Here is a 26,097-nt window from a genome sequence, read left to right as displayed (position 1 = left end):
ATTTATTAAAGGTTTGCAGGTATTATGAAAGGTTATATATAGAAATTTGAAGGAACATAACTGACTTAGTACACAATTTTTAAAAAGAGCAAAAATTACCTGGCTTGAGAAGAGAAGTGATTGAGAAAATAAGTACTCATGTAACAAGGTTATGAAGTAATCGATACATTTATTCTCCAGAGGCCATGCAAGTTATTAAACATGAAAAAGGAAATTACATTCTACATTTTATTAACGTAAAGTCTTCTCTAATTTCAAAATGCAAAAAAATAGTGCAGTGGACCCTTGAACAACAAGGTTTGAACTATGGGGGTCCATTCATTTGCAGATACTTTATCAGTAGTAAATACTACAGGACTACACGGTCCCTGGTTGGCTGCATCTGTGGATGCAGAGGAATTGAGGACACAGAGGACAGGCTATAAATTATACGAGGATTAACACCTGCATTGTTCATGGATTGTTCATGTATATCATTTTATGTACTAAATTCATAAAATCACCTTTTCCCAATGAAATTCAATATTGAAAATATTTCCTCCTTGGCACACCGAGTACTTGACTTTATCCTTTTTACCTCTGTACCACTTCTTAGATGAACATGGTATGAACTGTTCAGATCAATGTATGCAAACTCACCAGTTGACTCTGGCACTGGTCACTAGGGAAGGCATTTATTTACACAAAGTGGGGACAGGGTGGATTAACCAGGCATGTTACCTTACCTCGAGCACAAGAGCTTCTCCATTTTTCAACCATCGATAGGAGGGTTTGGGCTTACCACTCGCTCGACATTCCCAGTAAAGACTGTCCTCCACAGCTATTTCCACATCTTTTATGAGTTGAACCCAATGAGGCTTTGCTGCATTGAAAAAGAAAAGAAATTCAAACCATTCCATAATAAAAAACAAATACTTTATCCACATAAATATAAATGGATATGACTATGGGCAATAATAGATTAACGTAAGCACAGTGGCTAAAATTATATTTAATTCCCTAAGTATTTACTAAGTGGGTATATGAAACATTTTTATATTTGAGGATGGATGTTACAACCTGCCTTTTCCTAAGTCAAACTCATGCTTTCTCTGTTTTTGAAATTCTGGGCACTGTATTACATTCTTCAGATGTCTACTAGTAGAAAAAAAAAATGCAGGGACACAAAATAGATTTTCTTGTCCAAGTGCATTTTTGAATTATGAGATCACAATCGATAACAACTTAATATGTGAATGACAGCAGATACTAGTCTAAATTTGCACTAAAAATCAGCATCCATAGAAGAGAAACTTCTACAGTGGAGGAAAAAAATATTTCCTTCAACTTAGAAATAATTCTTAATTAAATGCAAACTAGTGAACATCTTATGAACCTCTGTGCAAATGAAAATGTAGGCAGGGAAAGATGGATAAATTGCTTCAATTTGAATCAAATCATGTTTTATGAAAAAGACGTAACTCATGCCACCTTAAATGATGTATGCAAATCAGCTGCATCAGGTTCATTTGTCATTTTTACTTACATTTTAGAAAACACTTGGGAAATCCTTTTACAGATGAAAGCAACGTACCACTCATAATGAAAGTCATTCAATACTCACAGTATATTTAGCCAAGTCTCAGCTTGTGTTTTAGACCCGAGACTAGGAGGTGAGATGTCTTCCTGGTTTCACATTGCATTATGCATGGGATGTGTACTTCGGGGTTCACATTTGCATCCTCCATATGGAGAAACAGTTTATCTATTTCTATTTAATTTCAACCATGGGAAGGTTTGTCTTTCCATTTCTATCTCATAAAATTGCTTTTTTTTATAACTGAAATTGAAATGAAAATATAGCTATTTTGCTTTTAGAGAAAATGTACCCATCTGAGTTTTACCTTATTTTGTTTCTTAAAAAATATAAACGACTTGCCCAGTTTGAAGTGTAGTTCAGTCCCAAATCACTCCTCTCTATTCTATATTAAAACACATTTTCTTCTTTCAGGAATTATCAGTCTCGGTGGACGGAGACTACAAACAAACTCACACATGATCCATCCCTTGACTGAGACTCAAGTTTCTAGCAAAAATTTCACTTGGCTCCTCATAAGACTATTCTCCAAATGGGAAGATAATCTGCTGGACTAAGCCAATCCTGAGATTACAACTGGTACATTTATTGTGATTTTTCCACTTATTCCATCATATGAGATTCAAATATTCTACTGGACCATTTTTTACATGAAATATTAGAGCAGATAAGCAGAGAACTGTGCAGCATTTATTGAATATACTAGTCTTTTTTTTTAAAAGAAATTTATTTTATTTATTTATTTTTGGCTGTGTTGGGTCTTTGTTGCCGCGCGTGGCTTTCTCTAGTTGCAGCAAGCGGGGGCTACTCTTTGTTGCAGTGCGTGGGCTTTTCACTGAGGTGGCTTGCTGCGGAGCACAGGCTCTAGGCAAGCAGGCTTCACTAGTTGTGGCATGTGGGCTCAACAGTTGTGGCTCAAGGGCTCTAGAGCGCAGGCTCAGTAGTTGTGGCGCACCGGCTTAGTTGCTCCACGGCATGTGGGATCTTCTCAGACCAGGGCTTGAACCCATGTCTCCTGCATCGGCAGGCAGATTCTTAACCACTGAGCCACCAGGGAAGCCCTGAATACACTAGTCTTAAGCCAGAACTGTAAACTAGCTTTCTTGAAACTCTCTAACTCATTGATTTCTTTTCTTTTTATCTTTTTCTTTTTTGTGTGTGTGGCTGGCCCACGTGGCATGTGGGATCTTAGTTCCCAGACTGGGGATCGAACCTGCGTCCCCTGCAGTGGAAGTGCAAAGTCTTAACCACTGGACTGCCAGGGAAGTCCATCTATCTCATTATTTCTAATTTGTTTCTTAGGTACGTATCATATTACCTACATAATGAACTAAAGCACCAGTCTACCTCATTTACTAAGACCTCCTCTACTAAGTATAGTGGATGGTGTTGGTTGTCTATTGTGCATCCATTTCCTCTCTTCTTTATTTCTAAGATGACCCAACTTTTCATTGAATTATCCTCTCTTCCATCACCTCGCATTGTCCACAAAATCCAGGGAAACCTGACCATATTCCGTGTTCCAAAAAGAGGTTCTTAGGTTGTTTAAGCCAATTCTCCTAGCTGGTGACTGGTTTAGGAATGAACACGCAGCCAATGAGATTTGAGAAGTGAATTGCAAGATGTTTTAGAGAAAGGAAGGATGAACAAGGACTAATGTGCTAGCCGCTGCTGGTAGCCATTCTGTGACTGTAAGGGCAACCGACACGCAGAGAAAGGGAAAAAGTAGGTAAGGGCAGAAAACACACCACTGAGAAAATGTGCCAGGACCTGAATATAAGGCACATAAATGTCAACTTAGCTTTGGATGTCTTGCCATACAAGTGTTTTATTATTTGTGCAGGGTCGCTGTTCCATAAGATAAATACATTCCTACTGAAACATTAAGACGGTTGGAGTATCCTGTGTTTTCCTGTCATGGTCACTTCTTACCCTGGGTCAGGTAGTGGCTGCTTAGAAAGGAGAAAATAAACTAGGACTTGCTCGCGGTCGACTGAGAGCCATACAGCCACATGGGTTAAGTGTCCCCAACCTATGGTTACTCTTAGGAAAAAAAGTGAAATATTTCATTATCGTATCAATCAGTTTAAAATGCAGTAAGAGTATATCATGCCTCCAACTTCATTGCAAAAATTAATTTTTTAAAATTCCTTCTATGATAAATATCCTCATTTAACAAAACCTAGAACAGAAAAAGTTGTACACTGGGATTCTGCTAAAACCTCCTACTCACCCCCACCCAGTCCCAATAACAATAACTTTTAGAGCGATCGAAAGCTAAAAAATCCAATATACCCAAATGAAGGCTCACCATAGTAAGTGAGACGCCCCCTGGCGACATTTCTTCCTCGTGAATTCTCGGCAATGCATTCATAGGACCCTGCATCTTCCTGTTGGAAGTTGGGGATTTCAAGCACACCACTGGACTTCCTCAATTTAATTTTAGTGGAAAAAGGCAGTCCATCACTTCTTCTCCAGTTAATCTGAGGTACAGGACTAAGAAGAAATTTGTCAAGTTATTTGCTATTTTAAACAGATGTCTGGAAGCCTTTTAGGCTTGACAAAATAAAACTTTCTTAGGATGGAATAAAAAAGGCACAGATTTTCAAATGCAGAACACAGCCAGTTGTCAGTCACATAAACCTGCAAATGCAAAGATTTATCTCTTGAAGTTGATATTTTAATAAAATAAACTGTGCGATTTCTCTAGTTAATTCATGATTTAGAGAAAAAAGTCTAATGTATACTCACTGTATTATAATACAAAAATGAACAAGCAAAAGAAAAATAACGCCAATTTAGTTTATGAAATTAGGCAGGCATAGTCAATTCTCCATAAATCGCCTTTAAAGTTTCAAACTAAATTATACATGTGCATTTCCCCCGTATTTTAATTTTTTCCTTGCTTCTAAATGAAAGAAAATTTTAGAAAATAAGGAAAAGAAGAGGCTGTTAAAAGCTATCTTGATCTCTTACAGCAACCTAATATTTTAGTGTATCGGTGTAAATGTTATAAAACTTACTTTCCAAGGGCAAAACATTCCAGCTTCACAGTTGAACCTTTAGCTGCTGGAAGAGTTTCTGGAAACTGAACTTCTATTTTCGGTTCATATTCACCCATCACTCCTGTGAATCCACAATACAAAGTTAAATGGTTTCAATGTTTCCTTTGGAATTGTCCCATTTTTCTTAAAACTTTTTTTTTCCCCTCCATTTTGAACTAACCCTTCCTTATGATTTGAATTACTCACTAGCCGTCTGGTAGGTATTTTTAGAAGCAGTGCTACCTTGGGCCAAACATGCGACATTAATAAATATGTGGGAACTTTGGATTCCGTGATTCCTAAGTTACAGCTTACAGAGCAGTTCTGAGAAAACCACTAGGACTTTTACATTATATAAAACGAGAGGCTTTTAAATTCTGTATTCAATTTGGACATTTCTAGTCAAACCGAAATATACAATGTATTATGAGTTCTTAAAATATGCTAAAGAGCAAAAATTGTAGGAGGAAATTTACTTAATGGTACGCTGGTAGCACAGACACCAATCTTAAACTTATTGACTACCAGGAGACAAAAAAATGGTAACTTAATAAATGGGAAAGGTGAAATTCAATTATAACTGACTGGAAAGTATTTTGTGGCTGTGGCATTGTGCTGTATCACATACGGTTTTGCATAAGTGGGACAGTTACCCAGGCTTCCAAACCTGCTTCCTCTGCAGTTCATGGGCTCCCATGAAACAGTCATTGAGGGGCTGAAGAAACATCTATTTTCCTTTTTTCCCCCTCCAGTTTTATTGAGGGATGACTGACAAAAAAACACTGCATGTATTTAGGTTGTACAACGTGATTTTTTTAGGGCGTACAATGTGATGATTTCATATATGTACACGTTGTGAAATGACTACTGCATCAGTCAAGTTAACACATTTAACACCTCACAATGACTATTTTCAATTTTTTAAATTAAAATTTTTTTCTGTAGTGAGAACACTTAAGATCTACTCTCTAAGCCAATTTCAAGTACACAACACAACGTTACTATATAATCACTACGCTGGTGAGGGTAGGGGAATGGGGGAGATGTTGGTCAAAGTGTACAAACTTTCAATTATAAGATGAATAAGTTCTGGGGATCGAATGGACACACTTTTTCTTTTAATTTTCTTTAGAGATGCTTTTTAGCCTCTAACAAAATATTCAGAGCTTTAATAACCTCAAGCCGGCCAAAATCAGGACCGGTGATGTCACGGGAACGCAAAGTGAGCCCCAGGCTCAGAGGGCCTCGCGTTTGGCTTAATGACCTATTGCCACCATCTTGAAATTCTTCATAATTTTTGGACGAGTGAGTCCTCATTTTCATTCTGCACTGGTCCCTGCAAATTAGGAAGCCAGTCCTGAGTAAGAATTATGTCCAGGGACCTATGGTTGATGGAAGCATTTTAACCATTGTACTCATAAATATTTTTTCTTCTGAAAAAAAAACAAAATGCTAATCCTTCAGGATATACTTTTCACTTTTCTCAATTTGTTTTTTCTTGTATTCACAACAGCATTTCCACCCAGAATTGCCCCTTGAAACATTTCTTACCATCGGAACGCAGTACCAAAGGAGTTGGAGAACCCAGCACCCTGGCGTTTGTCACCACACTAGTCACCACACACGTGTAATTTCCCACATCCAATGGTTCCACCTTGGCTATGTAGAGGTGGCCTGTCTCTTGAGAGACAAATCTCCGACTATCTTCTTCGACAAATGATGGATATTCATTGAAGATCCAAGCATATGATAGTTCTAATAAAATGTTTAGAGAAAAGAAATTCCATCATGAAGGAAAATTTTCCACAGTATATTAAAAATATCTGAAATCGCCTTTACTGCAAAGCAATGCTGAGTGTTTTTTTTGTTATTACAGGTCATGAAGAGAAACGGTCATGAGACATGATGCTGTGTTCATTCTGTACTATGATGGAGGTCACTGCTGATTAGCATTCTTTTTTTTTTTTTTTTTTTTTTTTTTGCGGTATGCGGGCCTCTCACTGTTGTGGCCTCTCCCGTTGCGGAGCACAGGCTCCGGACGCACAGGCTCAGCGGCCATGGCTCACGGGCTTAGTTGCTCCGCGGCATGTGGGATCTTCCCGGACCAGGGCACGAACCCGTGTCTCCTGCATCGGCAGGCGGATTCTCAACCACTGCGCCACCAGGGAAGCCCCCTGATTAGCATTCTTGTGGGAGCAATATCATCACTGTCATCATTATCGCTACTCCAGATACCTCCTAACAAGTATCTCTGGCTTCAGTCTTGCTCCCTTTTAATTTGTATCTCCATACTACATGTCCCATGATCTTTTAAAATGACCAATCTCATCACGTCAACTCCTGACATAACACTTTCAGCAATTCTTCGGTAGTCTCTGGAATAATGAAAAATTGCTTAACATGAAAATGAGACCCTGCATGGTTAGGCCCCTGTTTATGGCTTCAGCAACTGAGAAGCCCAATACTCTTTCTTGCATCTGGGTTTTTATATATGCTGCTCTCGGAGGCTGCAATGTCCTTTTTCTCTGTCCAAGGCGTCTTTCCTTTTCAACACCAAACTCCATTCTGTCATAACTTCCAAATGTTTTTCAAAGCTTGCTTCCAACATCACGAATCACCTCCTCAGAGAAGTCTTCCTTCACCCTCATCCTCTGAGTAAGTGCTTCTATACAGAGCAACCCTATGCTTATATTACTTAAAGTACTTACCACTTTTTATGCAATGATCTATTTACTTATCTGTCCTCCCACCACTTGGTAAACAAATAATGTCAAATTTTATCCTGCCTGTCTTCCCCTCCTAAAATTAGCAAACTGAAACATCCAAGAACATTTAACGGTCCTCAATAAATATTTATTGAGTTAATTAAGTTAAAATTATGCTACTATCTCCTACATCAGGTCCAATATTAGAGTTTTCCTGAACTTTGGTATCAAGGAAAACTAACTTTCCCCAAAGGAACTGTTGTTTTCCTCTTCTGAGATAATGTGGACTAAATAATACTATGCTGCTTTGTTTTAGATGCCTATATTTTTTAGAAGCAAGTTGTTAATTAACTATAGTTATTGTGGTTGGTTTATCTGATTCCTTCTTTCTGTGGCCCTATTTTCTTTTACAATTCCACTAACCTTATGGCACTGGTTCATACTGTAATGCTTTTCCAAGAGAATCTTTAGAAAATATATGTAATCAAAATCAATTTTAATGAATAACAAGTTCAAGAATGTATTTAAGGCATAACTCCAGTGGTGAAGGGTCTTTCTGCTTGGTAGAGGGGGACAGTACGTCAGTACAAAAATACAATGAGATAATGTGTCAGAACTGGGTGAGAGTTATTGTGGGTTTCAAAGGAAGGAGCGGTGACATTCTCAGGACTGAAGAACGGGTCTTAAAGAAGAGGTGAGTATGAAGGGATAAAAGTGCTCCAGGTGGAGGGAAGAGCATGTGTAAGGGGAACAGGGTAAAGAGCAATTAAGTACCTGATGGAAATGAAAAATGACTGTCTCTTTTCCACTTTCAAAGCAAATTCTGATGATTCCAAAGGTTAGCAGGTCAATGGCATACCGTGCAGATAGATGTTCAGAAACAATGGTTTGTAATCTCGAACTGATCTTTATGCCATGCTATCATATCAGTAGAGTGTTTCATGAAATTCCATTCAGTCATGTGATAGATCGTGAAATCTAAAGTTGTTTGTTGGATTGTATGATAAAAAATGTATCTCAAACATCCACTCCACAATTGGCTTCCTGTCTACCCTGATGGTGCTTTCTCTTGCACTAGTGCTAAACAAACCACAGAGTTGAAGAATGCTGGTAAGGTAGGCTTAATTTGTTCTGGGATGGTTAAAACTGACAGCTGTAAAAGCAAATAAACCTTTAGGCTCTTCCCTTGGCTCTAAGTATCCAGTCCCATCCCAACATTCCCCATGCCCCCATAACCTCACCTTGCTTTAAAGGAAGCAAAGCAATCTTATTCTGCTTTCCAAAGTGTTCTACTTATGAAGTGAATATGACTGTACCTCTCCCTTTAATCCAGGGGGAGTAAAACATCTACTGCTCCCTAGCATAACAAACCTTAGCTGGGTATTAGAAAAAGTCAATCTTATTAAACTAGTTTATACTAAAGTGAGAATGGCTGATGGAAAAACACTGATTCAGAAATCCTAAAATCTAATAAATTCATGAAAGAAAATATTATACAGCAAGAAGAATGTATGAACAACAGCTACATGCAACAACCTGGAATAAATACTACCTGTGTAATTTTGACTGAAAACATTTGATACCAAATAAAACAAGACTGCATTTGTAGTATTTCTTTTAATCCCCAATTAAAATTGATACTACTTAAATATTGTACTATTATTATATTGTTAAAGAAATATTGTGGCAGCTTTGCCTATATGACCTAGTAATGACTGTTAAGAGAAGTAAGGCAAGGATATCAAAATTAAAATCATTTTAAGGCTGCTCCCAAAATGAGCATGAAGAAGTGCATATGTAAGAATCACAGAGTGGACTGTGGTAGACACGGAAGGGTCCCGAGTAGGTTTCACTTGAGAAGAACCTACTGCATGGCACACAGTTAACTGATGGCCTCCAGCCACTAGTGCATGCATGCTGTGGCTGCACTTCCCCAGGTCACTACCTGCTAATGGGGCTCCATGGGGGTGTTAACGCTGGCATTCCTGCAGGATTCCTCATAAAGGCAACTACGGCTTGAGGACTCCCCATCAGAAGGGCCACAATCTTTTCAGAACTGTGCTACGCTCTGGCATTCTTCCTGCCCAAGTTTTCCTCCCCTCTCTGTTCAAAGCTATCAGACCTGAATCTCAGTTTGACTCTCTCTCTACCCATTTCTGCTCCCTCCCCACTTATCCTTCACAGGCACTTCCTCAGGTCTTTTTTCTTTTTTTTTTTTAATGTCTGATTCTCTGATGCCATCTTCTAGACTCCTTCTTAGGGGACCTGAACTGACATGGTGTTGCTGAAATTGAGTAACACACTCGCCTGTGTATTAAAAATTGCCCCTCCCCTTGGAGGAAATGTCTGTTTTCACTGACTACCTTACAGATAACTGTCCCTCTCCCCAACTTGCATTAAGATAGTCCCCTCACCTCATCCCCCAAGCTCTTCAAATATACAAACCAATCCCTGGTTGATTCTTAGTACTTGCCCTCCAGACAAGCCCAGACAAGTCAGCATCCCACAGTCAGTGTAAGCCTATCCTGAGACCACCACCCAATTCCCCCACCCCAACAAGCAAAGAAGGAAAAATTCCACCATTTACAGAAAGTTCATCTTTCTGGACTAAGTTACTGAGCAGAAGCCTTAAACCACTGGCTTACAATGGCCTACCTATTGGAATATGATGTAACTAGAATAATGCAATGGTCTTCCTCCACTATTTCTTCCAAAGACATCTTCAGAAAAGCAAGAGAAAAGAAAAAGATCTTTAACAACACAAAAAAACTGCCTCTAAGGTTTTGAGCTGGAATAAGCAGAAGAAACACGAAAATTAGGAAGAAAAACCATTCTGGGGATGGAAAAGGTTGTAATGAAAACAGATTTTGAGAGTCAGGCAGGTAACCTAGAAGTAAATGCCCAATACATGGGTAGAGACGTAAATACAACTTTAAGAGAGAGCGTGGGCCTAATAAATGTAGGGAGAACAGTGGCCCCCAGAAGAAGTCTACATCCTAATCCCTAAAGTCTGAACATGTTACCTGGTGGGGCAGGAGGGACTCTGAAGATCGGATTAAATTAAGGATGTTGAGATGGGAAGATTATTCTGGATTATTTGGGTGGGCCCAATGTCACCATAAGGGTCCTTATAAGAGGGGAGTCATTGAAAGGACATGTAATGTCAGAAGCAGAAGTTGTAGTCAGAGAAAGGTATTTCAAGATGCTAAAAACTCTTGGTTTGAAAATGAAGGAAGGGGCCGTAAAGTGCAGGAATGTAGCTGGCTTATAGAAGTTGGAAAAGGCAAGAAAACAGATTTTCCCCTTGAGCTTCCAGAAGGACGGCAGACCCGCCAACATCTTGATTTTCCATCAGGTGAAACTGGTTTCGGGCTTTGGACCTTCAGAACTATGAAAGAATAAATCTGTGTGTTTTAAGCTACTAAATTCATGGTAATGCATTACAGCAGCAATAGGGAAATAATATACATGGCAAAGGGAGTCTGCAGATGTGATCAAGTTGAGACTCTTGAAATGGATCTGGGAGGGCAAAAATGTAATCACAAAGGTCCTTCTGAGGAAAACAGAGAGGCGGGAGGGTCAGAACAATGACTAAGAAAGCAGAGAACAGAGTGATGGGATTGCTGGCTGGAGGCCAAGATCGCCAAGGAATGCGGGCAGCCTCTAGAAGCTGCAAAAGTAAGGGAACAAAGCCCTTAATTTTAGCCCACTGAGACTTGTGTTGGACTTGAAGGGGAGCAGAATATACCACCCCAAAATATGCCTTTTTGGCATAAAGATCATTGTAAGTTGATTATTTTTAAGAAGAAGCCGACAGAAAAAGCTCTGAAAACTTGAGTAGAAATTACACCTTTTTAAGAGACGTTTACATTTATAAGGGGAATCTCTGTTTGTAAGGATGCCTGTCTCCCTGGACCAGGAAGAAAAGGATGACTAAACTCTTCTCAATGAAGAAGACAAGAACTTAAATCTGCATAACCACCTTACCCTTGTTTACTGTACTTTTCCTGATCAACTCCCAGAACAGGCCTCCTCCTCCCACACCCCAACATTTTCTTTTCTTTTATATTTAAGGTGGTGGCTTGCGCCATTTCAGTTATCCTGGGTAACTCTTATGTATATATGAGATACACACACACACACACACACACACACACACACACACACACACACACTACAAATATAAAATATAGATAGATAGATAGATTGGTAGATTGGGGGTGGGGAGAGAGAGCGAGCTTGCAAGGGTAGAGGGAAAATTATTTTTCCTCCTCTACAGGCTTCTGACCTGCAGGACTATAAGATAATAAACCTGTGGCGTTTTGAGCCTCGAAATTCGTGGTAATTCGCTGCAGTGGCAACAGGAAACTAATACAAATGATGATGACAGCAAACAATGAACTGTTCACTATGTGTCAGGTACTAAGTGCTGTAGACACAATTTTCAAAGAAAAGTAAACAACCAAGGACAAAAAAGTGGAGAAAGCCTACGCTCCTAATGCCTAAGGAAGAATTAGATCTTACATAATCCGTTTATAAAATCAATACAATTAGGGAGGGGTAATTCCAAAAGTGGTATCAAACTACGATAACCTCAAAGCAAATGAATTAGTGATTGATCGTTCTGTACAAAGATTGAGACCCTTAAAAACGTATGGAAAGAAATCAAACCTGTATTTAATATGGCATACACAGTCATGAAAGGTACACAGAATTCTGTAGCACTGACCTACCTTTCTTTATAGATTTTTTTCATTGAGGTGGTACGAAATATAACTTTTATGTCTTAGAGTGAAGAGAGAGAAGGTCTGCACTATTTCATGTATTGCTTGCATGTCTTTGTTGAAATATATATGGCATCACTCTGATTGAAAACATTAGAAAATTATGTGATTTACTGTATTCTGAATACAGTAAAAAATACCTGCCATAATACTCTCAGAGCTTATTCATCATAAAAATCTGCATTTGCAATAAATGTTAATTGTATACTGCAAAGTAAAATATATATCAAATCAGCATTCTTTGGAGACATTTCAACATCATTTTATGCATGATGATAAATAAAAAGCTAAAATAAAAATGATAATTTTATACACTCAAACAAGCTAGGCTTTACAAAACCCTTCCCAACCTCCTGTGTATAATGTGCATAGGCACGTTGTCCAAAACTTCTCGGCTGCTGGGCGTTCTATTGACAATGCTACGTGAATATTGGGAATGTGAAATATTTCTTATTAGAGGACAAAGAGGTTTTACCAATCAAAGCCATAAATTAACAAAATGGAGCACTGAAACTCTGCTTCCTAAAAAGTAATATTTGATGGAGGACATCACTCCTCCAATCACATTCCTTCCTGTGTCACTTAAGTGTAAGACCAGTCAATTTGACATGAAACATGTCACCTTAGTGTTTACCTGGAGATACATGAATACTCATACTACTGACATTTAAGGGTTTATTTCTAGTTCCATTATGAAATTCTATTATGAGGGATATCTACTCCTTTGTATAGGCATTTTCTAGAAGAAATTCTGTCAAATAAAATTGCAGTTGGGCAAATTTGTGCAAGTGACTTTGGCAATTTTCTGTGGTGCCAAGCGGGAAGTCTGACCTGCTTTTTAAATATTTAAACATATTTAAGTATGTTTAAATAAAACATATTTAAAAGGGTCTGAGAGCTTGCTTGATGTCACTCAAGATTTTTATCTTGATTTTAACTGATTCGTACATGTTGGGAAGGAAATGTTGCTATAGAGCTTACACATGACACCACATTGATGGAGGGTCTGGGACACACTCAAAAATCTAAAATGTAGAAAACTGAAGACAATTTAAGTTTCAAAGAAGAACAGATCAATGGTGAGGAATGAAAAGTCTGTACCTCGAAGCAGAAGGCATCTATCACCACTTCTATCATTTCAGTGTCTTGTCTTTCAAAAGCTTTTTTGTAAGTTGTTGCTTTGGTGACAATATTATTTATATAGGTTTTCTTGTTTATTAGCCCATACACGTCTGCCTAATCCATTCTGATTCAGAGTACTAACAAGCCTGGCTTGTGAAGGTCCTAAGATTAGGAGAACAATGATCAGGGAGGGAAAACACTAAAGGTAACATTTCCTTCCTCCTTTCATACTTGGGGGGCCATGGGTCAGCAAGGAATGACTAGGTCAAGCCCAGACTGCTGCCTGCTTTGTAAACTACATCTTTTGGAACAAACTCACGCCCATTCAATTGCTATTGTCTAGGGCTGCCTTCAGGCTGTAAGAGTAGAGTGAGTAGCTTCCACAAAGACTATATAGCCCATGAAGCTTAAAAGATTTATCTGATCTTTTAAGAAAAAGTTTGTTGACTCCTGTTCTAAGTTAATGTTATCTCTAGACCAAATTATGAGTTTGGCAATCTTTTAAGATCCCTTGTCTTATTTATTTTTACTCCTCTTTTCTTTACAGGGCTGTCATGTTGTCCTACCCTTGTGAAAAAATATTTCACAAAGGTCACGCGAGACTGTTAGCCTCTTGTACTCCACATTTCTTTCTCTTTCTTGCTTTAGTCGCTACCATTAGGGACTGCATATCACCCATTCCACTGGGTAATAGAAGCTTCCAAGAAATAATGCAGCCCTGTGACCACCACTTTTAGTTCTATTATTTTCTTTTAGGAATGGGGAGTATTTTCAGTGGGTATCCGCACCTTCCATCACATTCTGATTGGACTAGGCACTGACATCCTTGTCTTCACTTTTAGGCTTCTGCCAGGGAAGCGCCTCTCCTAATAAGCGCCTTCATCTCTCTCCTGGTACCTTGGCTACTAAAACGGATACGGTGCCAAAGTGAAGCTCTTTCTTCCATATTTGTGGGGGCAAAAATGTGTGGTGCCCTCTAGAGGTCATTTGTATTTTTGCTGGTATATACACATTCTTCCTTTTCCTCATGAAGAACATTTATTTATTTATTTTTCCAGTGACCCTCCTCTCTCTCATCCTTAGTTCAGGTTGTTTTGGTGGGATTGTCTCCTTGCTTCAAGGAAATTTCAAGATGAGGAAATACAAGTGGGAGCTAAGTACAATGACACCCAATACCTGATGCCTACCAATGATTTGGGGTTAATGCGGGCACACGACTAGCAAAAACATCGGCAAGCCATTTAATGACATACTTCCTTTGCAAGGGTGCTAAAGAAGCAAGGCATTGCTTCAGAAAGTGGTTCAGACATTCATTAGAGAAGATGAGATCTAATAAGGACAGGATGGAGTTACCGTGATGCTTTATAAAGACATGACAAGACCTTCATGCCACAGACCCAAACTGCAATTACTTATTCCCCAGCTCGTATGAGGACTTGCTGGTATCGTGCTGACACTCAAATCAGGAAGAGCGCCCCAAAATGGCAGATTCGGAACTTAAGGTAGAAGAGACTTTGGGAATATAATGCATTTCTTCTGAGCTTCCTCATTTTTATTATTAAAATGTACCTTTGCAGAGGAGTTCAGAGACCCTGAAAATGTTAGCAAGCAATTTTAAGATTAGCTCTGAACCCAAATGTTGCCAACACTAGAAGCTTCGCTGCCACCACCTGCTTGTGCAGCTAAAAGAAAATGCTTTGTCATAAACACATTTTTGCACACTGCTACGCTTGATACAATGTGCACTTTGGTGCACACATCTGAAATATATGCCAAATCCTTTTGGCCACGTTTGCACTTGCTTCATCACTTATACTGAATAATGGACATTTTTTTATGACTTCAGTGACAGTAAATAACATTTTCTTTTTAAGTGCAGTCCAGGAGAAGTCAGAGAGTCCTACAGCTCATGGGAGTGCTAATTGGAGCCAATTATAATTTGACTGACCTGCCTTGCTTATTAAAGTGATATGCAAAATTTACACTGCCCTTGCAAAATGGAAATTTTCTTCAGTATAAGCTAACAGCAAGAAGCCCACCCTTTAATGAATCCAAAGGTGGTGCTTTTGGGTTATAACTTGCACATCAACTCTCAGAAGCTAATTCCAGACAGGGATTTCACTGGGTTGCAAATAATACAAAAGAAGTCTATGGAGGGGGAAAATGTGCAATAAAATAAATAAAATAATTAAGGGCTAGCGAATAAAGGAGCAGCCTCACAATAACTCTGTCCATGCCTCATCAGGTCTCATTTTCTTTTATGAAAATTAAAATGATTTCCTTAAGGAACGTCATGGGGACTTGATATTTCCCTTCTTGCTATGTGGGTAAGTTTTTAAAGCAGAATAAATGTTCATTTTCACTGGTAAATAGAAATGAAGTTATTAGCAGAAGATAAAGTCATTTTGCCAAGTCACAGGGAGGGGTCCTCCAACTGGGGACAACAAATGAGTCCTCAGGAAGCTGGAGAAATTAATGTTTCTTCTCCTCCCTGTCCAGCCTCCAGACACACAGACACACACACACACACACTCTGTCATACACACACACACACAAAGTAGTACTACTACTTAACTCTTAGTAACGTATCAAACTGTTCATCAAAATAGGGTTAAATACCATTTAAAAATGTATTTTACAATGGATCTTCACCCTTCCTGATCTAGCTTTTCTGAATAACACATTTTAGAAAGTGGTGGTTCCATTATAAATTATACTACTGAAAGAGTCCTAAGTCACCTGATTAAAAAAACAAATCAAATAAATCAAACCGAAATCAAATGAATCCAAATCAAATAAGTATTTGCTTATGGAAGGATGTGCAATTATGCCTGAATGACTGAAATAAACATGGTAACAAAAAACAAGGCCCAAAGAAATCAATCACCAAAAGTAATTCCCTTCCTTCAAATCTGTAGGGCTCTATAAATGCCAATTTCTTTAGGCACTAAAGGATATGCTCTGGAGATTTCACAGCCACCTCAGGTTCAAGTCAAATATAGACAGTAGTTTGCAGCCTTTCAGAAAAGTGATAGATGACAGAGTCAGAAAAATAGCTTTTAGACCACTTCACGTTTCCCTGCCTGCTATGCTAAACAACACGTGTATAAAGGCATACATCGCTTTATTGAGTTTCATTTATTTTGCTTCGCAGATATTCTAGTTTTTCCAAATTGAAAGTTTGCGGCAACCCTGTGTTACCTGTGTCTGTTGGGGCCATTTTTCTAATAGCGTTTCCTCACTTCCTGTCTCTGTGTCACATTTTGGTAATTCTTGCAATATTTCAAACTTTTCATTATTCTTATATTTATTATGGGGAACTGTGATCACTGATCTTTTATGTTACTAGTCTAAGTGTTTAGGGCATCCACATAAGACAGCAAGCTACTGGGGCCCAGGGCAGGCCACCCCAAAATACGCCTCAATGGCATACTGATTATTTTGAATTAAATTAAATGGCCAATGCAAGAGGTACACTCTGAGCTTCTTTTCTATCTCGCTGAAAGCAGGAGATACATTTCTCATGTGAAAGGTACATTCCCTGTATCTGGAGGTCGAAGGACACCCTTATCACCAGAGACAGGAATCCTGGGCCATGAAGCCTGTATAAACAAACCTTGTAACTTTGTAATTTTACTACCCCAAGCCCACACTTTAAGTTCTTCACTAATGAAGAACCCAAAGGCTGAGTTTCTCTGCCCTGTCACTTCTTCTCAAATTTACCGTTTCTTTTTCGAAAACTTATAACAGATGCTTGTTTTGGCCACTTCTTAGGTCCCATTTCTATGAGACCCTTGTGCACATGAATTAAAATGTGTTTCTTTTCCTCCTGTTATTCTATCTTGTGTCAATTTTATCATTAGTGCAGCCACAAGGACTTAAGAAGTGTAGAGGAGGGAAATTTCGCTACCAATCAGTGTTCTGACTGCACCACCGGCTGCCCCCCCCACCCCCTGCACCCCACCATTTGCCCGTTCGTCTCTCTCTTCTCAGGCCTCCTTCTTTCCTGAGACACAACAGTATTGAAATTAGGTTAATGAAGAACCCTCCAACGGACTCTTAAATATTCAAGGGAAAGGAAGAGTCACATGTCTTTCACTCTAAATCAAAAGGTAGAAATGGTTAAGCTTGGAGGAAGGCACGTGGAAAGCTGAGACAGGCACAACTTCTTGCACCAGTTAGGAAGTGGTGAAGGCAAAGAAACGGTTCTTGAAGGAAATTATCAGTGCCAGTCCATGGAATACATGGATGATAAAAACCCAAACAGCCTTACTGCTGATATGGAGAATGTTTTTGTGGTCTGGATATAAGATCAAACCAGCCACAATATTCCCTTACGCCAAGGCCTAACCCAGAGCAAGGCTCAAATTTCTCTTATGTTCTGTGAAGGCTGAGTGAGGTGAGGAAGCTGCAAAAGAAACGTCTGAAGCCAAAAGAGCTTATTTCAGGAGGTTTAAGGAAAGAAGTCGTCTCCGAAACATAAAAGTGCAAGGTGAAGCAGCAAGGGCTGATGTAGAAGCTACAGCCAGTTATCCAGGGGATTTAGCTAAGATAATAATTTAAAGTGGCTACACTGAACAACAGATTTTCAATGTAGATGAAACAGCCTCATTTTAGAAGAAGATGCCACCTAGGACTTTTATAGTCAGAGAAGAGAAGTCAAGGCCTGGCTTCAAATCTTCAAAGGATAGGCTGACTCTCTTGTTAGGGGCTAATGCAGCTGGTGACTTTAGGTTGAAGCCAGTGCTCATTTACCATTCTGAAAATCCTAGGGCTTAAGAATTATGCTCAAGCTACTCTGCCTGTGCTCTATAAAGGGAACAACAAAGCCTAGATGATGGCACATCTGTTTACAACAGGGTGGACTGAATACCTTAAGTCCACTGTTGAGACTCACTGCTCAGAAACAAAGACTCCTTTCAAAATATGACTGCTCCTTGACAATGCACCCAAGAGCTCTGATGGAGATGTACAATGAGAGTCACGTTGGTTTCACGCCTGCTAACCCAATGTCCATTCTGCAGCCCACGGATCGAGGAGTAATTTCACCTTTCAAGTATTATTATTTCAGAAATACGTTTTGTAAGGCCACAGATGCCATAATAGTGATTCCTCTGATGGATCTGGGCAAAGTCAATTGAAAACCTTCTGGAAAGAATTCACCATTTTAGATGCCATTAAAAAGAGTCATGGGCTTCCCTGGTGGCGCAGTGGTTGAGAATCCGCCTGCCAATGCAGGAGACACGGGTTCGTGCCCTGGTCCGGGAAGATCCCACATGCCGCGGAGCAACTAAGCCCGTGAGCCATGGCCGCTAGGCCTGCGCATCCGGAGCCTGTGCTCCGCAATGGGAGAGGCCACAACAGTGAGAGGCCCGCATACCGCAAAAAAAAAAAAAAAAAAAAAAAAAAAAAAGAGTCATGACTCATGAGAAGAGGTCAACATATCAACATCAACAGGAGTTTGGAAGAAGTGGATTCCTACCCTCATGAATGACTTTGAGGGATTCAAGAGTTCAGGGAGGGAAGTTAACTGCAGCTGTGGTGGAAACAGTGGGAGAACTAGAATTAGAAGCGGAGCCTGAAGATGTGACTGAATTGCTGCAATCTCATGATCAAACTTTAACAGATGAAGAGTTGCTTCTTATGGATAAGCAAAGAGAGTCGTTCCTTGAGAAGAAATCTCCTCCTGGTGAAGATCCTGTAAAGACCGTTGAAACAACAACAAAAGATTTATAATATTACATCAGCTTGGCTGATGCAGGGTTTGAGAAGCCTGACTCCAATTTTGATAAGAAGTTCTACTGTGGGTAAAAATGCTATCAAACCGTACTGCATGCTACAAAGACATCATCCTTGAAAAAGAAGAGCCAATTGATGAGGCAAACTTCATTAAGAAGAAACTGCCACAGCCAACCCAACCTTCACCAACCACCACCCTGATCAGTGAGCAGCCATCAGCATGAAGGCAAGACCCTCCACCAGCAAAGAGATGATGACTCACTGAAGACTCAGATGATGGCTGGCATTTCTTAGCAATCAAATGTTTTTAAATTAAGGTTAAAACTTTTTTTTTTATTTTTTTAAGAAATAAAGCTAGGACTCCCATAGAGGTCCAGTGGTTAAGACTCCACACTTCCACTGCAGGGGGCATGGGTCCGACCCCTGGTCGGGGAACTAAGATCTTGCACGCCGCGTGGTGTGGCCAAAAAAAAAAAAAAAAAAAAACAAAGTTAGTAGAAATAAAGCTATTGCACACTTAATAAACTATAGCCTAGTACAAACATATCTTTTATATGTACTGGGAAACCAAAAAACTCGTGTGATTCGCTTTACTGCACTCTTTGCTTATTGTGGTGATCTGGACCAAACCCGCAGTATCTCTGAGGTCTGCCTCTAGGCAGTTCTACTGACAACTGTCCCTAAAATGCAGTGAATTTTATGTTTACTAACTTTAATTAATTTCTTTCCTTTTGCTTTTTTCAATCGAGAAACAATTATAACAAGTGTTAAAGAGCACTGGCTCTTTCTTTTTAGCTCTAAATATATTTACCGGAAACAACACAAAGAAATACAAAACCACCACCTGCTCACTCTTTCAAACATTTCTCTATAAAGCGCTTCTAATAAAGGAGACAGGGTTCCTCTTGAAAAGGAACAGCAGCAATCACGTGAGTATTCTTCAGCCAACATGATGAAAAGCTTCTCTTTCCAAGAAGCAAATACATAGATCCTCAGTATAAAAGCATGAGATCTGGCCTTGATCAAAGTCAAGAAGAAACTTATCTAGAAATTTTAATGTGTTTGACATAAATGTTCATTGATCCTCTTTCAACGAGAGGGATACTGAACTTTATTCCTTTAACTTCGAATCCAGTATTACATCTTCTTTTTATTCTCCCTAACAATACTGCATTTTTATTTTCAGAATAAATTCATATTAAACAAGTTGTCCTGCTGATTTACCCTGCTTACTTTGATTCTCTTCCCTTTACATTACCTGAGGTGATATAAAGACCTCTTCTGCCAAATACATTTCAGCAGTTAATATTCTGTTATAAGCGAGAGTAATGCATCTATTTTACTGTGTATCTAGTTACCGTGTGGGATGCCTGTCCTCTGCTTCTAGGCAGTTTTGCTGTCTTTTTTTGAGACCATATGTTGTAAAAGGCTCTGGGAATTACTGAAACTGCTCATATTTGTTTTACCACATTTTACTTCAACAACATACCTTCTGGGAGATTTAGGAGCATGTTTATTTCTCTCATTCCTTTATTTTATTAGTTCAATTAGTTGACCTTCAACTGGCAAGCGGTGAAGGACTTTCCTAGCTTTCAATGTGAATGTGATAAATCAAAGAGTACTTGGTGCACCATGTTCCAGATCAGAGCTATATTTTATTTCTGTCGACCATAGAGACTTACAATACTTGGGCTCTGATAAAAATAATAAATTTTATCACTTTTCTTCGGAGAAAGATTTTCAAATTCCAGTGAAGAGAATCTCTTTTTGCACCACTTGTTCACCAGAGAACATGTAAGAAGGCAACATGATGGGTCTTAGCCCTAAGGATTTGGTCATCGACCCCTAGGTCCCAGTTGACTTGTAATGGTTACAGTTACATGGATCCTTTCTCATGTCCTTTCTCCAACTTCCTTTCAGCCTCTTATACATGAAGATATGAAGGGAAGCTTCTCTATTTCTTAACAAGGAGAAGCAGCAACTATAACGTGATAATGGAAACTAAAAAAGCCTGAAGTACTGTTTAAGGACATAACACTATTTGACCAAGCTGTCTCTCTGATTGGAAGAACAGCATGAAATAAGTTTATGGGGGCATCTTTGAAAGAAAGAAGTACTTCTGCATTGAGTCTTAGGATTTGAGGTTTAAACTTGACTTTCTCTCATCCTAGGTACGTGCCTTTGGTAAATTCACTTAAAATCTCTGGTCTCAGTTTCTTCTCTTATATGAAAAATGACAAAGTCACGTAAGATTGCCCTGGATGCCAACCTGTGGGTTGTATGAGACTGCCCTGGTTGCTAACCTATAGGATATGTGTCCTTTGGGAACTGTGGAATTGCCATAAGATTAGAGAATCCACATGCATCTACTTGATGGGAGAGACCACACAAATTTTACATTACAAAATATATAAACAGATCCTGCTATTTAAAATGTGAGAGCCATACTGTGATTAACAAATATATATATTCAATTAAAAAGTGTTACTGAAGCCATTGTGACTTTTGGGTATCATGTACTTTCTCTCTCAACAATACAAAAAGCAATAGAAATCGCTGAGTACTTACTGTGAGCCAGATACTGCTCTTAGCAACTTAAACATATTACCTTATTTAATCTTCACAAAAGTCTATGAGGCAAGTACTATTAACATACATTTTACACAGAGGAGGCAACTAAGACAATTAATTAAGGAAGTCCCAGGTAATAAGTAATGTTAGAAGGATTTGAATCCAGGCAATGTGGAACAGAGCATAACCCACTACACAGGGCTGTCTTCTCTGTGTAGTGTCTAAATCATGTGACAATAGTAAAATTTTGATAGTTAAGAGGAATCCATAAATTCAAAAGGGTTGAAGACTACTGGTGTTTCAGATTCCTTTTATCCCTTAAATATTCTCCTTTACAAGTTTTATTTCTTAAGAAAAGACAGTCTAGGGTAGGGGTTAAAAACAAAAGTTATTGGAAAAAACAAACAAACAACAGCAATAAACCATGACTGAGATCCATCCCTGGTTCTGGTACCTAAAGCTATGTAACCAAGGGGCAAGGCTCTTTTCTTCTCTATGCCTCAGTTTCCTGGTTTGTAATATAAAGATAATAGTAGTACCTACCCCATAGTTTTGGTTGTGTATACATACATAATTAAGAGATACATACAAAATATTTACAGGCATGCATGACAATTAGTGAGGGTTCAATAAATGTTTGTGGCTATTGTTTTGCTCTTGTTTGACTGTCCTCTGTGGGGATCCTACAAAGAAGTTAAACATGCAAAACGCAGGTTTTGTGGAGGAAGCAGAGAGGCAGGACCGCATAACACAGACACTGCAGCCCATCCAGATCCAAGCAGGAAAGATGTCATTTTCACTGGCAGATCTACGGAGCAGATCAATCCAACTGGAAGTGCTTAAGATGCTGGTAGCAGAGGGCAAGGCAAACAGGGGTCAAACAAGTGTCTATGCTTTATGGACAGTGAGAAGCTCTAAAATGAGGGCGTGCACAAAGATATTTGACTCCTATAACAAGCTAGGTTGAGCGGTGGGAGTTGCTTGTTGACAGTGTTTTGAGGTACTTTAGGAGACACTGAGATATGCACTTCTGGATATATAATTACTATCACATATGAAAAACAGAACGGGAACTTGGCAAGAATAAAGTTTCCTCAAACAAAAGAATGGACAGAACTGGACAGAGCAGATTAAAATCATTATACCAAGATTAAAGTTTACTCTTAAGAGAAGATATAAGCCAAGGTAAGTGTGCTGAAAAAATCATCTGGTCTCACTTGAAAAGAAAGGTAATAGGAGCAAACACTGATGCGGGGAAATATTCAAAATGCAAGCAGGACAAAATGCAGCATCCTTTCTGCTCAATTAATCAGATGAGCTAAAGCGAGGCTTCAGAGTACAGGTGGTGTCAAGTGAGCTGGGGAGGGGGTACACTGCTCTGCAGAGTGCTGAAAGCTAGCAATGAATTGGAGTTCTATTTCTAACTTGCTCTTGGAATATTTCCATATGGGAATAATCATTTCTAAATATCAACTGACTGTCTGTAATCTTAAGTCAGAGAAGTACCTCCTCACATCTCTATAAGGATATTGAGAGAAGGTTTTGCCTTTAAAATTGCAAGGACTGTTAATTAAATGCTCATCCGTGTGCCACTGTTTTGAGATGTATACAGAAATTAAATGAAAATGAGAACAGAGGGAGTTCCCTAATGCTCCAGTGGTTAGGACTCAGCGCTCTCACCGCGAGGGCCTGGGTTTGATCCCTCGTGGGGGATCCCACAAGCCGCACGGTGCAGCCAAAAAAAGGAAAAAAAAAAAATCAGTGGTTAAAGGCACTTCCCTGGTGGGCAGTGGTTAGGAATCCGCCTGCCAATGCAGGGAACACGGGTTCGAGCCCTGGCCCGGGAAGATCCCACATGCTGCGGAGCAACTAAGCCCGTGCGCCACAACTACTGAGCCCGCGTGCCACAACTACTGAAGCCCGCACGCCTAGAGCCTGTGCTCCGTAACAAGAGAAGCCACCACAATGAGAAGCCCGTGTGCCGCAACGAAGAGCAGCCCCCGCTCGCCGCAACTAGAGAAAACCCGCGCGCAGCAACGAAAACCCAACGCAGCCAAAAAGAAATTAAATAAATAAAAGTAAAATGAGAACAGGTCCCCATCCCACTCAACTTCTGAACCCTGATGATGACATAATGACACAGGTAGGAAAAGAAACAATTTATAGTTGATATTCTAATATCATACACATAAAATGGGACCCCGGTAATTAAGAATGTTCTCTAGTTTTCTTTAGCTGATGAATTGTCATCCTGAGGTTAAAGGGAGAATGTTTAAAGGCAGATGATCAGGCCAAATTAGTTCTCCTGGCTGACGGCTGAGTCAGGATGGGTTATTCTAGGCTCTCTGAATAGCCAGAAAATAGTTCAACCCAGTGCCAGGATGGTTTCTGATAAAAACCATATCGCTGAATTAAAATTAGCCTACCTTTCCTCAAAAGGTAGGCAGCTAACAGATAGTAAAAAACAAATAAATTAATATGGACAAATTTTAAAAGGAACATGAATTTAAATAAAAGTCTACACTGCAAATGTTTATGAGAACTTAACACACTAGAAGTTTATTGAGTATATTAAACATCTTGGAAATATTAATTATATAATTTTTATGATCAGATACACTCAGACTGAGTGGCTGTCAAATCACTGATTTTAGAATTTCAAGTATTTTAAATATGGCTCAAAAAACTCAGTGTCAGATAAAGTACAGCATATGAATACTCAGAGATGTTTCATAATTGTTTTAAAAAGGAAAAGAAAGAAACGTACACAGAAACGTATATTACAACCCAGTAATATATTTATCTTTATTAAAAACTTTCCTACCCCACAAAAAGGTTTTAAAATAAATCCTAATTTTTATATTTAACAAGTGTTTCCTGAAAAGTTATATTCTAAGGGGCAGCTAAAATAGTCTTTGGATACACAATATAGGTTACCCATTTTTCTTCACAGGACGTCTCACAAAATTGCCTACAGGCACACACAGGCAAGAGAAAACTGACTGGCCTTTACAATCGCAACAAAGAAAGCACTCCTGTAGGCCACGTGGCAGGAAGTCCTGGATAAAATCAGGGAAATCAGATTTTATAAGGATTTATCCTTTACTTACACTTGCTTCAGAGAAAAGGACGGCTAGTCCTTTTTTCATCTCTTAGGTTAGTTACCAAGTTTTAATTTGATTACTGAAGCTGATTCCCTCTGTTTTCTATATTAGAGATCAATATACATACTCTTGGCAGTTATCCCAAACAGCTGATTAATTTTTCAGTTTGGATTCAGTCTGTTAACGTGAAGCTTCAACTGACTTTGTGTGCAAGTTATTGGCAGAAGAAACTAAGGCATCTACAATGTAATTTTAACTATTAAAACTATTGACCCTTATCTCTCAACTATTGTATGTTAAAGGAGATAATTTACAGATACACTTATGGAATTACATTAGCTTTAACATTTGCAGAAAGACTAAATTAAATTAAATTACCCTGATACTGTCACTGAATTAACAGGTTGGATTAATTTGGGAAGTTAACACATTGCTCAATAAAGGAAGAGTTTACTAGTTACATGAGAGGAAACAGGTATCCCCCTTTCTCATGGGACGAGTATTTCTGGCTGTTATAGTCTATTTGAAAACCACTTCTTATAAACATGGTAAAAAAAAATAACTCACATAAGGGCCATGACTTTATTTTTGTGCTTTATGCTATGCTCTGAGAAGTAGTACGTACGTGAGAAGAGTATCTCTTAATAATTTTAATCCCATTTTATTGATGAGAGTATTGAGGCCCACAAAGGTGAAGTGAGATCTCATACATAGTAAGGGAGGAAAGCAAAGTTGAACCGAGCCTGGTCCCTAAGTCCCTGCTCTTAAAATCTAAGCAGCTTCGCACCCACTAACGCAGACTTGCCACCATTATCTCTTTTTCCTCTTTAATCCAAGCTCTGTTCTATATGCCAAAGATAAAAGAGAGAAATTGAAGTCCTAAAATTTAGATTCTGAGCCTAACGACTTGGAAGGAAGCCTTATTATTCTCTCTGAAATAAATAAGGCACTCCTGGAAGATGTAATTAAGATCCCGGGGAACAAGCATGATAATAACTTGTAGGAGTCAACATGCACCCCTACCTTTCTTCAGCTCTCTTCTTTTAAACTGATTCCCTATTCACATGTCTCCCCTCTCACTGTAGCTAAATGGCATCAGGAATTATATGCAATGATCTTCAAAAAGTACTCTGTGAAGTACTAAGACACAATTGTCATTTATTAGCCAAGTTGATCTCATTAAGGAGCATTACTCTGACCGTTGACCTAGAGCTGTAATAGAGCTGGATTCCCAGATCCCTCAGTATTTGACCTGGGTGGGACAGAGGCCCAGAATGCCAGCTTTTGTTAAAGGGTTTGACTAAATAGAAGAAAAATGTTAAACAGCCCTAACAGCATGCCATTTTATACTTTCTCTCTCTGCTGAGAGTCTGCTGTTTTTTGGAGAAAAGGCTATTTCATGACAGAATAATTGGTTCTGATTCCACAGTTTTCTATGTCAATGTTCTTTCT

At 39.0% G+C, this 26,097-nt stretch overlaps 1 protein-coding gene across 2 annotated transcripts in view; it reads right to left on the bottom strand.

Moving 5' to 3' along the window:
- Window positions 1–26,097, bottom strand: part of CNTN3 (contactin 3) — a 245,037-nt gene that overhangs the window by 91,996 nt on the left and 126,944 nt on the right. For both annotated transcript variants that reach the window (XM_059075925.2, XM_059075926.2), the window contains exons 5-8: window positions 6,172–6,375; window positions 4,600–4,702; window positions 3,888–4,072; window positions 726–862 (exon numbers count right to left, since the gene is read on the bottom strand). In XM_059075925.2, the coding sequence (XP_058931908.1) occupies window positions 726–862; window positions 3,888–4,072; window positions 4,600–4,702; window positions 6,172–6,375 (629 nt within the window). The remainder of the gene's footprint in view (window positions 1–725; window positions 863–3,887; window positions 4,073–4,599; window positions 4,703–6,171; window positions 6,376–26,097) is intronic.

Source organism: Kogia breviceps, chromosome 10 (assembly GCF_026419965.1).
Source record: "Kogia breviceps isolate mKogBre1 chromosome 10, mKogBre1 haplotype 1, whole genome shotgun sequence".
NCBI classification, from domain to species: domain Eukaryota; kingdom Metazoa; phylum Chordata; class Mammalia; order Artiodactyla; family Physeteridae; genus Kogia; species Kogia breviceps.
The sequence above is the reverse complement of the archived record's forward strand: the minus strand, read 5'-3'. Positions and strand labels throughout refer to the sequence as shown.